This window comes from Eucyclogobius newberryi, unplaced genomic scaffold, assembly GCF_026437365.1.
Source record: "Eucyclogobius newberryi isolate DKJ021-1_F unplaced genomic scaffold, fEucNew1.0.hap1 SCAF_7, whole genome shotgun sequence".
In the NCBI taxonomy this organism is placed as follows: domain Eukaryota; kingdom Metazoa; phylum Chordata; class Actinopteri; order Gobiiformes; family Gobiidae; genus Eucyclogobius; species Eucyclogobius newberryi.
Genome location: NW_027316389.1, coordinates 30,866,303 through 30,878,809, shown reverse-complemented (window position 1 = coordinate 30,878,809; position 12,507 = coordinate 30,866,303). Strand labels below are relative to the sequence as shown.

Genomic DNA, 12,507 nt, shown 5'->3' with positions numbered 1-12,507 from the left:
TCCACAAGCTCCCCCCATATCCACAAGCTCCCCCCCATAACCACAAGCTCCCCCCATATCCACAAGCTCCCCCCATAACCACAAGCTCCCCCCATATCCACAAGCTCCCCCCATATCCACAAGCTCCCCCCATATCCACAAGCTCCCCCCATATCCACAAGCTCCCCCCATATCCACAAGCTCCCCCATATCCACAAGCTCCCCCCATATCCACAAGCTCCCCCCATATCCACAAGCTCCCCCCATATCCACAAGCTCCCCCCCATAACCACAAGCTCCCCCCATATCCACAAGCTCCCCCCATATCCACAAGCTCCCCCCATATCCACAAGCCCCCCCCATATCCACAAGCTCCCCCCATATCCACAAGCTCCCCCCATATCCACAAGCTCCCCCCCATAACCACAAGCTCCCCCCCATAACCACAAGCTCCCCCCATATCCACAAGCTCCCCCCATATCCACAAGCTCCCCCCATATCCACAAGCTCCCCCCCATAACCACAAGCTCCCCCCATATCCACAAGCTCCCCCCATATCCACAAGCTCCCCCCATATCCACAAGCTCCCCCCATATCCACAAGCTCCCCCCATATCCACAAGCTCCCCCCCATAACCACAAGCTCCCCCCATATCCACAAGCTCCCCCCATAACCACAAGCTCCCCCCATATCCACAAGCTCCCCCCATATCCACAAGCTCCCCCCATATCCTCAAGCTCCCCCCATATCCACAAGCTCCCCCCATATCCACAAGCTCCTCCCATATCCACAAGCTCCCCCCATATCCACAAGCTCCCCCATATCCACAAGCTCCCCCCATATCCACAAGCTCCCCCCATATCCACAAGCTCCCCCCATATCCACAAGCTCCCCCCATATCCACAAGCTCCCCCCCATAACCACAAGCTCCCCCCATATCCACAAGCTCCCCCCATATCCACAAGCTCCCCCCATATCCACAAGCCCCCCCCATATCCACAAGCTCCCCCCATATCCACAAGCTCCCCCCATATCCACAAGCTCCCCCCCATAACCACAAGCTCCCCCCCATAACCACAAGCTCCCCCCATATCCACAAGCTCCCCCCATATCCACAAGCTCCCCCCATATCCACAAGCTCCCCCCCATAACCACAAGCTCCCCCCATATCCACAAGCTCCCCCCATATCCACAAGCTCCCCCCATATCCACAAGCTCCCCCCATATCCACAAGCTCCCCCCATATCCACAAGCTCCCCCCATATCCACAAGCCCCCCCCATATCCACAAGCTCCCCCCATATCCACAAGCTCCCCCCATATCCACAAGCTCCCCCCCATAACCACAAGCTCCCCCCATATCCACAAGCTCCCCCCATATCCACAAGCTCCCCCCCATAACCACAAGCTCCCCCCATATCCACAAGCTCCCCCCATATCCACAAGCTCCCCCCATATCCACAAGCTCCCCCCATATCCACAAGCTCCCCCCATAACCACAAGCTCCCCCCATATCCACAAGCTCCCCCCATATCCACAAGCTGAAATCAAGTTGCGACCCCCAGGTTGAGAACCATTGGGTTAATCAATGTAATTCAATGAGGTTAATGTTGTCAACTTTAATTCTGTGTTAATTATTTGTATGTACCAGTGTTATTCTTACTTTCCTTTGTCATTTTGCTTAAAATCCTGCTTTTATACCTATTGGGCAGGAACAACTCACCCATGTATACACCAGTGTACACAAACACACAATGCAGGCCAGGTTAAGTGTCTTGCCCAATGACACAACTATTTGCACCGATGGGAGCAGGTACCAACGTGTCATGCCATGTTGGACCAGGAAGAAACCATCCTCTTATCATACTTAGTGCATCCGGAAAGTGTTTACAGTACATCACTTTTTCTACATGAATAATGAATTCAATCCATTTTGGAAAGAGTCTGTAACATAACAAAATCCTTCCCGGATGCACTGTATCTTGGCTCTGTTCTAACTCTAAAATCTCTCTTCTCCCTGGCAGTTGTCCAGAGACTGTAAGGTGGAGGTGCAGAGGATTCTCCACCAGAGGGCGCTGGACGTGAAACTGGACCCCGAGCTGCAGAGGCGCTGTATGACGGACCTGGGGAAATGGTGCAGTGAGAAGACTGAGGCTGGACAGGAGCTGGAGTGTCTACAAGATCATCTGGAGGACCTGGTGATGGACTGTAGAGACGTGGTGGGCAACCTGACCGAGCTCGAGTCAGAGGTGAGAGGCGCCCAATGTGCTCACTTATTATTTATTTCTCCCCGAGGAGCAATTTCATACTTGTAAAAATGAAATGTGGAAGCCCAGTGTGCGCTACAGGATAATATAATGTCATATTATAACATATATATAAACATTACCACTACTGCAACAGCGAATATAGCTTCAGAGGCAGATAAAGTTAGTAAGTGACAAACAGAGGCACAGAATAAAAACTGAGCTTATTTATAACTTCTGGACCCATGTAACTCTGTAACTCCAGCAAAGTTTAAACTTTTAGGCATTCACCATGTACGTTTAGTTTTCTTAATCCAGCCCGAGGTTGTCATTTCCTCTGTTTCGTTGCCAAAACTCCACCAGAGTGTAAAAGAGTAAAGCTTGATAAATGCTCAGAGCGTTCAGGTCCGCGCGCCGCATCAGCACATGCAGCATTTAACCTTCAGGCTCATTGTTTACTGCAGAAACAATTGAAAGATTAAAAAGAAAAAGAGTAAAATATAAATGTATAGTTTTCTAAAGTGTTTAGCTTATCTTATGTTCTACATCTAGTTTTAGCCTCCTGTAGTGTCACATTCGCATATATTTCTACACAAGTTGATGAAACTCCAGTTCACAGATCGCATGAATCCAATTTGAAGCATTCTTTAAAAACAAAAGTGAGTAAAAGGGCTAGAAAAAAAACAGCATCACAGCTTATACAGTTATAATTTAGTCGTTTCCTTGGCACCTGTCGTGGCGCCAAACGCTTGAAATCTAAAACACATTACGTCATCATAGCATTTAGTTGTTCACCTTGAAACAGGAACAATAGAAAGTCTGAGTGACACTGACACACTGTGAACATGAAGGACAAACAAGTCTGAGTCCTTTCATCAGGAACATCCGCGGATCTGATGCGTCTCCACAGACTTGGACCGTCACATGGTCAGAAAGTGCAGTACAGTTTTGTCTGTCGTGGACCTCATTCTCTCCCGGTGTGTTTTGTTGCAGGATATTCAGATCGAGGCCCTGCTGATCAGAGCGTGTGAGCCGGTGATCCAGGCCCACTGTCACGTAAGTCCACCTTTTTCAATATTTAACACAGTCACAATATAAAGGTCATGACTTGGGATGGGCGATGTATCGGTTCCAGTATCAGTATCTGCCAATATCAAAGGTTGTCAGCAATATTGGTATCAGACGATATCGATATAACAGATATTTTGATATTTATTTTTATTTTATTTAGTTTACTATGGCTGGAACTGACGATTATTTGGCTAAACGGTTCATTTAGCGACTATGCTTTTTATTAATTAGATTGAGAAAGGTCCAGGAATGAGTTTTTTACTAAATTTGACCCAGATGAAGTGATGTGGAGTGAGAACGTCCTGATGGACATTTACAGAACAATCATCCAAACACAATGTTCTTGTTTCCTGTGTCGTTCTGGTGTAATTCCTGCTCTGAGTCATAAAACCTTTTCTCTCAGCATGTTTTACTTTCCAGATGACAATTATTCAAGGATTAAAATAGTTGACTCGATTAATAGTCTCTTGTTTCAGCCCTAATGTTTACACAGTTATGCAACAAATCATTTTATATCCCAGATAAATACATAAAATCTATATTGGCCCATCCCTAGTCATTACATATGGATGTCTTGGCCCTTTTTACCTTTAATTTCACATCCAAGCTGCTATAAAAGACCATTATGTCGTTGTTTAAAGGTGGTTAAATAATTACAAATTAAACCACCTGGAACACTAGTAGTTTAGGAACCACATATTAATGGCTAACTAATACTAAAAAGCATTCCAAGTAGATGTTTGTTAGTATTTTTAAAGTCCTCGTTCATGTTTTAACTCTTTCCCCCGATAACACTTATAATGACTTTTCTTTAGCATTATTGGCAGTGGATGCTTTTCATCAATTATGTTCTGCTTTAAACTTTTGTAACCAAAAGCAGAATAAGCACGAAGTAGCACCAGATGTGGCTGTTATCGCAATATCAAGTGTCTTTAGAAATGTATTGTCATTTTCCACTATAACTAATGACTCTTTATTGGATAAACTGACAGAAAGAGTTCATATCAACATTTCCTCCTCCCTTGCCTCCTCGTCCTCTCTCTTCCTTGCCTCCTCGTCCTCTCTCTTCCTTGCCTCCTCGTCCTCTCTCTTCCTTGCCTCCTCGTCCTCTCTCTTCCTTGCCTCCTCGTCCTCTCTCTTCCTTGCCTCCTCGTCCTCTCTCTTCCTTGCCTCCTCGTCCTCTCTTCCTTGCCTCCTCGTCTCCTCTCTTCCTTGCCTCCTCGTCCTCTCTCTTCCTTGCCTCCTCGTCCTCTCTCTTCCTTGCCTCCTCGTCCTCTCTTCCTTGCCTCCTCGTCTCCTCTCTTCCTTGCCTCCTCGTCCTCTCTCTTCCTTGCCTCCTCGTCTCCTCTCTTCCTTGCCTCCTCGTCCTCTCTCTTCCTTGCCTCCTCGTCCTCTCTCTCCTTGCCTCCTCGTCTCCTCTCTTCCTTGCCTCCTCGTCTCCTCTCTTCCTTGCCTCCTCGTCCTCTCTCTTCCTTGCCTCCTCGTCCTCTCTCTCCTTGCCTCCTCGTCTCCTCTCTTCCTTGCCTCCTCGTCCTCTCTCTTCCTTGCCTCCTCGTCCTCTCTCTCCTTGCCTCCTCGTCCTCTCTCTTCCTTGCCTCCTCGTCTCCTCTCTTCCTTGCCTCCTCGTCCTCTCTCTTCCTTGCCTCCTCGTCTCCTCTCTTCCTTGCCTCCTCGTCCTCTCTCTTCCTTGCCTCCTCGTCCTCTCTCTCCTTGCCTCCTCGTCTCCTCTCTTCCTTGCCTCCTCGTCTCCTCTCTTCCTTGCCTCCTCGTCCTCTCTCTTCCTTGCCTCCTCGTCCTCTCTCTCCTTGCCTCCTCGTCTCCTCTCTTCCTTGCCTCCTCGTCTCCTCTCTTCCTTGCCTCCTCGTCCTCTCTCTCCTTGCCTCCTCGTCTCCTCTCTTCCTTGCCTCCTCGTCTCCTCTCTTCCTTGCCTCCTCGTCCTCTCTCTCCTTGCCTCCTCGTCTCCTCTCTTCCTTGCCTCCTCGTCCCCTCTCTTCCTTGCCTCCTCGTCCCCTCTCTTCCTTGCCTCCTCGTCCTCTCTCTCCTTGCCTCCTCGTCTCCTCTCTTCCTTGCCTCCTCGTCCTCTCTCTTCCTTGCCTCCTCGTCCTCTCTCTTCCTTGCCTCCTCGTCCTCTCTCTTCCTTGCCTCCTCGTCCTCTCTCTTCCTTGCCTCCTCGTCCTCTCTCTTCCTTGCCTCCTCGTCCTCTCTCTTCCTTGCCTCCTCGTCTCCTCTCTTCCTTGCCTCCTCGTCCTCTCTCTTCCTTGCCTCCTCGTCTCCTCTCTTCCTTGCCTCCTCGTCCTCTCTCTCCTTGCCTCATCATCCTCTCTCTTCCTTGCCTCCTCGTCCTCTCTCTTCCTTGCCTCCTCGTCCTCTCTCTCCTTGCCTCCTCGTCTCCTCTCTTCCTTGCCTCCTCGTCTCCTCTCTTCCTTGCCTCCTCGTCCTCTCTCTTCCTTGCCTCCTCGTCCTCTCTCTCCTTGCCTCCTCGTCTCCTCTCTTCCTTGCCTCCTCGTCTCCTCTCTTCCTTGCCTCCTCGTCCTCTCTCTTCCTTGCCTCCTCGTCCTCTCTCTCCTTGCCTCCTCGTCCTCTCTCTTCCTTGCCTCCTCGTCTCCTCTCTTCCTTGCCTCCTCGTCCTCTCTCTTCCTTGCCTCCTCGTCTCCTCTCTTCCTTGCCTCCTCGTCTCCTCTCTTCCTTGCCTCCTCGTCCTCTCTCTCCTTGCCTCCTCGTCTCCTCTCTTCCTTGCCTCCTCGTCCTCTTTCTTCCTTGCCTCCTCGTCCTCTCTCTTCCTTGCCTCCTCGTCCTCTCTCTTCCTTGCCTCCTCGTCCTCTCTCTTCCTTGCCTCCTCGTCTCCTCTCTTCCTTGCCTCCTCGTCCTCTCTCTTCCTTGCCTCCTCGTCCTCTCTCTTCCTTGCCTCCCCGTCCTCTCTCTTCCTTGCCTCCTCGTCCTCTCTCTCCTTGCCTCCTTTTCTCCTCTCTTCCTTGCCTCCTCGTCTCCTCTCTTCCTTGCCTCCTCGTCCTCTCTCTCCTTGCCTCATCGTCCTCTCTCTTCCTTGCCTCCTCGTCCTCTCTCTTCCTTGCCTCCTCATCTCCTCTCTTCCTTGCCTCCTTGCCTCCTCGTCTCCTCTCTTCCTTGCCTCCTCGTCTCCTCTCTTCCTTGCCTCCTCGTCTCCTCTCTTCCTTGCCTCCTCGTCTCCTCTCTCTCCTTGCCTCCTCGTCTCCTCTCTTCCTTGCCTCCTCGTCCTCTCTCTCCTTGCCTCCTCGTCCTCTCTCTTCCTTGCCTCCTCGTCTCCTCTCTTCCTTGCCTCCTCGTCCTCTCTCTTCCTTGCCTCCTCGTCCTCTCTCTCCTTGTCTCCTTTTCTCCTCTCTTCCTTGCCTCCTCGTCTCCTCTCTTCCTTGCCTCCTCGTCCTCTCTCTCCTTGCCTCATCGTCCTCTCTCTTCCTTGCCTCCTCGTCCTCTCTCTTCCTTGCCTCCTCGTCCTCTCTTCCTTGCCTCCTCGTCCTCTCTCTCCTTGCCTCCTCGTCCTCTCTCTTCCTTGCCTCCTCGTCTCCTCTCTTCCTTGCCTCCTCGTCCTCTCTCTTCCTTGCCTCCTCGTCCTCTCTCTCCTTGCCTCCTCGTCCTCTCTCTTCCTTGCCTCCTCGTCCTCTCTCTTCCTTGCCTCCTCGTCCTCTCTCTTCCTTGCCTCCTCGTCCTCTCTCTCCTTGCCTCCTCGTCCTCTCTTCCTTGCCTCCTCGTCCTCTCTCTCCTTGCCTCCTCGTCCTCTCTCTTCCTTGCCTCCTCGTCCTCTCTCTCCTTGCCTCCTCGTCCTCTCTCTCTCCTTGCCTCCTCGTCCTCTCTCTCCTTGCCTCCTCGTCCTCTCTCTTCCTTGCCTCCTCCTCTCCTCTCTTCCTTTAGGAGGTGGCAGATAACCAGGTCGACACTGGGGACCTGATGGAGTGCCTGGTCCAGAACAAACACGAGAAGGAGATGAATGAGAAGTGTATGGTGGGAGTCACTCACTTCCAGCTGGTGAGAAAACAGAAATCTTGTACACTAACTTAACATAATCACTCGGATAGCAGTCAAAAAAGTAGACAATATTACTACTAAAGTCATTTTAATCTGCTAATATTATTGTCTCAAACTAGGACTCAGAATTCATGCATCTACAGAGAGTTACACATTTAAACTTATTTTTAAAGTGGAAGAGAGTGAGGTCTTCACAGAAATACAACATTCCATAATATTGGTTCTAAATGTCTTAATTATAAACGTCTCTGTTCCTCTACGTTCGTACATGTCCTGTAATGATTTTGACTGGTTTTATTTCATCTTAAACATGTCTTTCAGTTTTTGGAGCTCGAATAAATTATATATTTTAGGTGTTTGAAGGTTGATTATAACTTAAACATGTGATTGCGTAATAGTAGATTAAGTAGTAAAAGTACAAACGACAAATAATCTAAAATAAGATAAACATAACCCTAGACGTAGATATGATGTGTATATAATGTAGCAGATTAAGTGAAATCCTGTTTTCTCTGCTATGTAAATATGAAAATAAATGGTCGAGCTGATGTCGAGCTTTATCGCTGGCGTTGATCACTATCTCTGTTTCCCTGCAGGTTCAGATCAAAGATTTCCGCTTCTCGTACAAGTTCAAAACCGCCTGCAAAGAAGACGTCCTCAAGCTGTGTCCAAACATCAAGAAAAAGTAAGGCCATGAGCATAAAAAGCAACTGTACAGAGCTTTTCATATTTTACTGCTGTTTTAACAGATCCACACGTACACTTTTTCAAAAATCCGATCCTATGCCTCCATTTCAGTTCTAATGAGTCAACTTTCTTCTTCTTCTTCTTCCCCCTCCTCCTCTTCGTCTGTGCTCAGGGTGGATGTGGTGATCTGCCTCAGCACCACCGTGAGGAACGACACCCTGCAGGACGTCAAAGAGCAGCGCGTCTCGGTCAAATGTCGCAAACAGCTCAGGGTGGAGGAGGTGGAGATGGTACGGCCTCTTTCCACATGTAACACATGCAAACGCTGTGAGGAAAAAAGGCTTTTGACTGTAAGAATATGACCTGATTGTTTCAGTCCGAGGACATCCGCCTGGACCCGGAGCTGTACGATTCCTGTCAGCCAGACATCAAGAGGCTGTGTCCAAACGTCAACTACGGCAACGCACAGGTCTCTGCAAAAATAAGTACTTTGCAATTCTAGCTGTGATGATGATTTATTGTCAAGGTTGTAGTAGTAGTAATAGTAGTAGTGGTAGTGGTAGCGAGTAGGAAGGAGGTAGTAGGTAGGAGGTAGTAGTAAGTGGTAGTAAGTGGTAGTAAGTGGTAGTAAGTGGTAGTTGGTGGTAGTAGTTGGTGGTAGTAGTTGGTGGTAGTAGTTGGTGGTAGTAGTTGGTGGTAGTAGTTGGTGGTAGTAGTTGGTGGTAGTAGTTGGTGGTAGTAGTTGGTGGTAGTAGTAAGTACAGAATGGAGCTGAAACCTGATGACGGTCCTAAAGCGAACTCTTTGTTGCAGGTTATCGAGTGTCTGAAGGAGAACAAGAGGCAGCTCACTCAGAGATGTCACCAGAGGATCTTCAAACTGCAGGAGGTGGAGATGGTCGACCCAGAGCTGGACTACCAACTCATGAGGGTCTGCAAGCACATGATCAGGGTACGCACTCCAGACCCACGCCGTTATTCTAAAAGGCTACAAATAAAGCCATGTTTCGACTGGTAAAAAGAGTAAAAACAAAAGTATGATCTTGAGCACAGAGTAGAACCGTTCCAAAGTGAACCAAAACTGGAAGAAAATGCAGCTTTCAAATTACACTCTGAAATGTTTGGTGAAAGCAGTCTGTAATCCAATGTAGTCCAAACACCGAAAACTGGTGGACTTAAAAAGAACTCAAACTGAACTCAACCATGACTCATTATCAGTGGTCGGTAGTCAAAGTCTTCATAATCTGGGGGTTTCAATTGCTTACATCAGCAATTGCCATATCTGAACTTGTTTTTTCTTTTTTGTAGCGGTTTTGCACGGAGTCCGAAGGCAAGAACATGCTCCAGTGTCTGAAACAGAACAAGAACAGCGAGCTGATGGATCCCAAATGCAAACAGATGATCACCAAACGACAGATAACACAAAACACAGGTAAAGGCTTTCAGAATAAAGTAAAAGGTCAAATGCACCCTGCCAAACGCGTTGTGGTAAAATGGGTAATGTGCATTTGCGTCCAGACTACAGGCTAAACCCGGTCCTGAGGAAAGCCTGCAAAGCCGACATCCCCAAGTTCTGTCAGGCCATCCTGAACAAGGCCACGGCCGACACGGAGCTGGAGGGACAGGTCATCTCCTGCCTCAAACTCAAATACGCTGACCAGGTAACGCCGCGCACAGCCGGGTAACGCAGCGCACAGCCGGGTAACGCCGCGCACAGCCGGGTAACGCCGCGCACAGCCGGGTAACGCCGCGCACAGCCGGGTAACGCCGCGCACAGCCGGGTAACGCCGCGCACAGCCGGGTAACGCCGCGCACAGCCGGGTAACGCGGTATTAACTTTTATATAATTTTATTCAGGTTAAGTTATTAATGGTTAAAAATATGTTGTTTTTTTAAGTAGAAAGTTTCATTGGTACGTTCATCTTAAACAAGTATGTGCTCATTCTGTCTGTGAAAAGTGAAAAAATAAATGTAAAATTCTATTAGAATCCTTATATATTTAATACATTTATATTCAAGTGGTTTCGCTCTCTCACAAGGAGGCATTTCCATTTATTTTTTGCTGAATGAAAACTCAAATAGTCCATGCTGTATATTTAAAAACCTCAGTGTCAGTCCAAACCGTCCACATCGTGTGTTTGACCTCCGTGAACAAACTGAACGCTTGTGCCGCAGCGTCACAGATGTTTAGTCTGGCGTTCTCGTATCACATCTATGTTTGACGTGACCCTGTATCTGAATGAACTCTGCTGGATAAACAGTGGAAAGTCTCACATACCCGCTGTGCCTCTGCCCCTGTCAGCGCCTGTCTTCAGACTGTGAGGACCAGATCCGGGTCATCCTGCAGGAGTCGGCCCTGGACTACAGACTGGACCCTCAGCTGCAAATCCACTGCACACAGGAGGTACTCGCGCTCACACTGAACTCTCACACGAATGGACCGCCTCACTAATGCTCATGCCCAAAATCAATTCGGGTCAATTCTATTTCCCGTATTCTGCCCCGCCCACTTTTGTCACTTTTGTGCAGCTAAAATAAGATGTAAAGTAGGTTGATTTAATTAGTTTGTGTTTTTCTGGGCGGCTTGAAAACAGCTCTGTGTCTGTGTAGATTATTATTATTTCCGATCGTGAACTGCCGCTTTATGTAAAATAATACAACTGGAAGGAGGCACACAATTAATGGCAACATCCGGAATAAGAGGAATAATCGGTTTGGGGATTTTATTGAAGTTCCGGGGATGAAATTGCAAAGTTGAAGATAAAATTGAATTGTATTTTCATTTAAAAGGAATTTATCCTCCTTGAGCATGTTTTTGGAGACTTCAATACATCAAAACAAAAAAAATATAATACAAATAATTAGTAATATTTGACAATGTACTCACTACTATAGTACCGGAATCAATCATGATTTAGTAAAGGCTTTTTTAAATGTTCCAAATGACTCCTTTATGTTTAAAAATAAATTGAGTGGGATTTTCATATAAGAATCAGATCAACGCCTTGGCCAAAATATCAAAGGGATCCATAATTGTATATCATTTGTACAGGATCATATTTGGGTGTCGCCTGTCAGTTCAGCTCCATCACAGACACATGAGGTTTGTCGAGATCCTTAAGCGACGCCCCCTGACACTGATGGTTTGTGACAAGTGCAAATGTGTGCAGCTGATGCCACTAAACCACACTTTATCTCAACATGTCACATGTCAGAATAAGACTACATTCCCACTGCGTTATTTCTAAACCCAGATTGACAGGGAAGATTTGGAACGCTTCAGATTTTGTCATAATGTGGCAATCCCGACTTCACATTTAGTACTTGGACAAATCACGTTCAGTTTTTCTACTTCTTTATTGCACAGTTTGTTATATTAAAAAAAAAACATTGAAATTAAAGTGCAAAATGTTTTTAAAATGACAGAGGTTGTAATTACCGGTACGTCTTACTCTTATTCGTTGTTATGTTTCTGAAGTAAAGCCATTGTGAATTGCCGTTCACATTATGGTTACAAGTGTTTCAGAAGAATTCAATAACTAACAAATGCAAGAATCACATGCATTTCAGAACATATTTGTAACTGTCTTAACTTTAGATGTTAAAGTTTATCGTAAAAATGCTACAAAAAGAGCTGATTTGAAAATAAAAAAATTAAAATATTCTGTCAATATTCTGCACTTTTTTGATTCATAAAAAAAAAAAGGGTTAATTTTGGTCAATATCACCCACCCAAACTATTGAATGAGCAGGTTTTTCTACATACCGGTACTTAAAGTGCATTTTGTGTTGAACCCTGCAGCAGAAGGTTTACTTTTCTGACAGCCATTTTATGATTCTTCCAGAAGCTTCTCGTTGTAAAAATGTCATTAAATAAACTTGTTAATCATTTCTGTGCTGTGTTTGTTCAGATCTCGCGGCTTTGTCCTGAGGAGGCGGCGGCGCAGGAGCAGACGGGGCAGGTGGAGGAGTGTCTCAAAGTCAACTTACTGAAGATCAAACAGGAAGGCTGCAAGAAGGTGAAAGAACAGCAGCAACACGACACGCACGCGGAACAAACGCGCGGAACAAACGCGCGGAACAAACGCGCGGAACAAACGCGCGGAACAAACGCGCGGAACAAACGCGCGGAACAAACGCGCGGAACAAACGCGCGGAACAAACGCGCGGAACAAGCTTCCAGCCACTAAAGCCCCTGTAAATGTCCCGTGTTCCGTCTCTGACCTGTAGGAGGTGCTGAACATGCTGAAGGAGAGTAAAGCTGACATCTTTGTTGACCCCGTTCTGCACACGGCCTGTGCTCTGGACATCAAACATCACTGCGCTGCCATCCCGCCCGGCAGGGGGCGCCGTAAGTCCACTACACCTGCTACACCTGCCGCGAAACAAACACCTGGACACAAAGTTTATCAAGTACAATTTATGTTAAAATGTTCACGCTTTCTCAATCATTTGGCATTTCTTTTCCATTTAGACACATATTGAGAAGTACTTTAAATTATAGTAAGAAAACTCCATTTACTTCCA

General features: G+C 47.3%; 1 protein-coding gene across 1 annotated transcript in view; it reads left to right on the top strand.

Annotated features, from left to right (window-relative positions):
- glg1a (golgi glycoprotein 1a) overlaps nt 1–12,507 on the top strand; it is a 62,014-nt gene that overhangs the window by 43,320 nt on the left and 6,187 nt on the right. The window contains exons 12-23 of the mRNA XM_072434701.1: nt 2,003–2,227; nt 3,218–3,280; nt 7,181–7,294; nt 7,891–7,979; nt 8,154–8,271; nt 8,358–8,450; nt 8,795–8,932; nt 9,289–9,412; nt 9,499–9,641; nt 10,283–10,384; nt 11,892–11,999; nt 12,211–12,331. Coding sequence (XP_072290802.1) covers nt 2,003–2,227; nt 3,218–3,280; nt 7,181–7,294; nt 7,891–7,979; nt 8,154–8,271; nt 8,358–8,450; nt 8,795–8,932; nt 9,289–9,412; nt 9,499–9,641; nt 10,283–10,384; nt 11,892–11,999; nt 12,211–12,331 — 1,438 coding nt within the window. The remainder of the gene's footprint in view (nt 1–2,002; nt 2,228–3,217; nt 3,281–7,180; nt 7,295–7,890; nt 7,980–8,153; nt 8,272–8,357; nt 8,451–8,794; nt 8,933–9,288; nt 9,413–9,498; nt 9,642–10,282; nt 10,385–11,891; nt 12,000–12,210; nt 12,332–12,507) is intronic.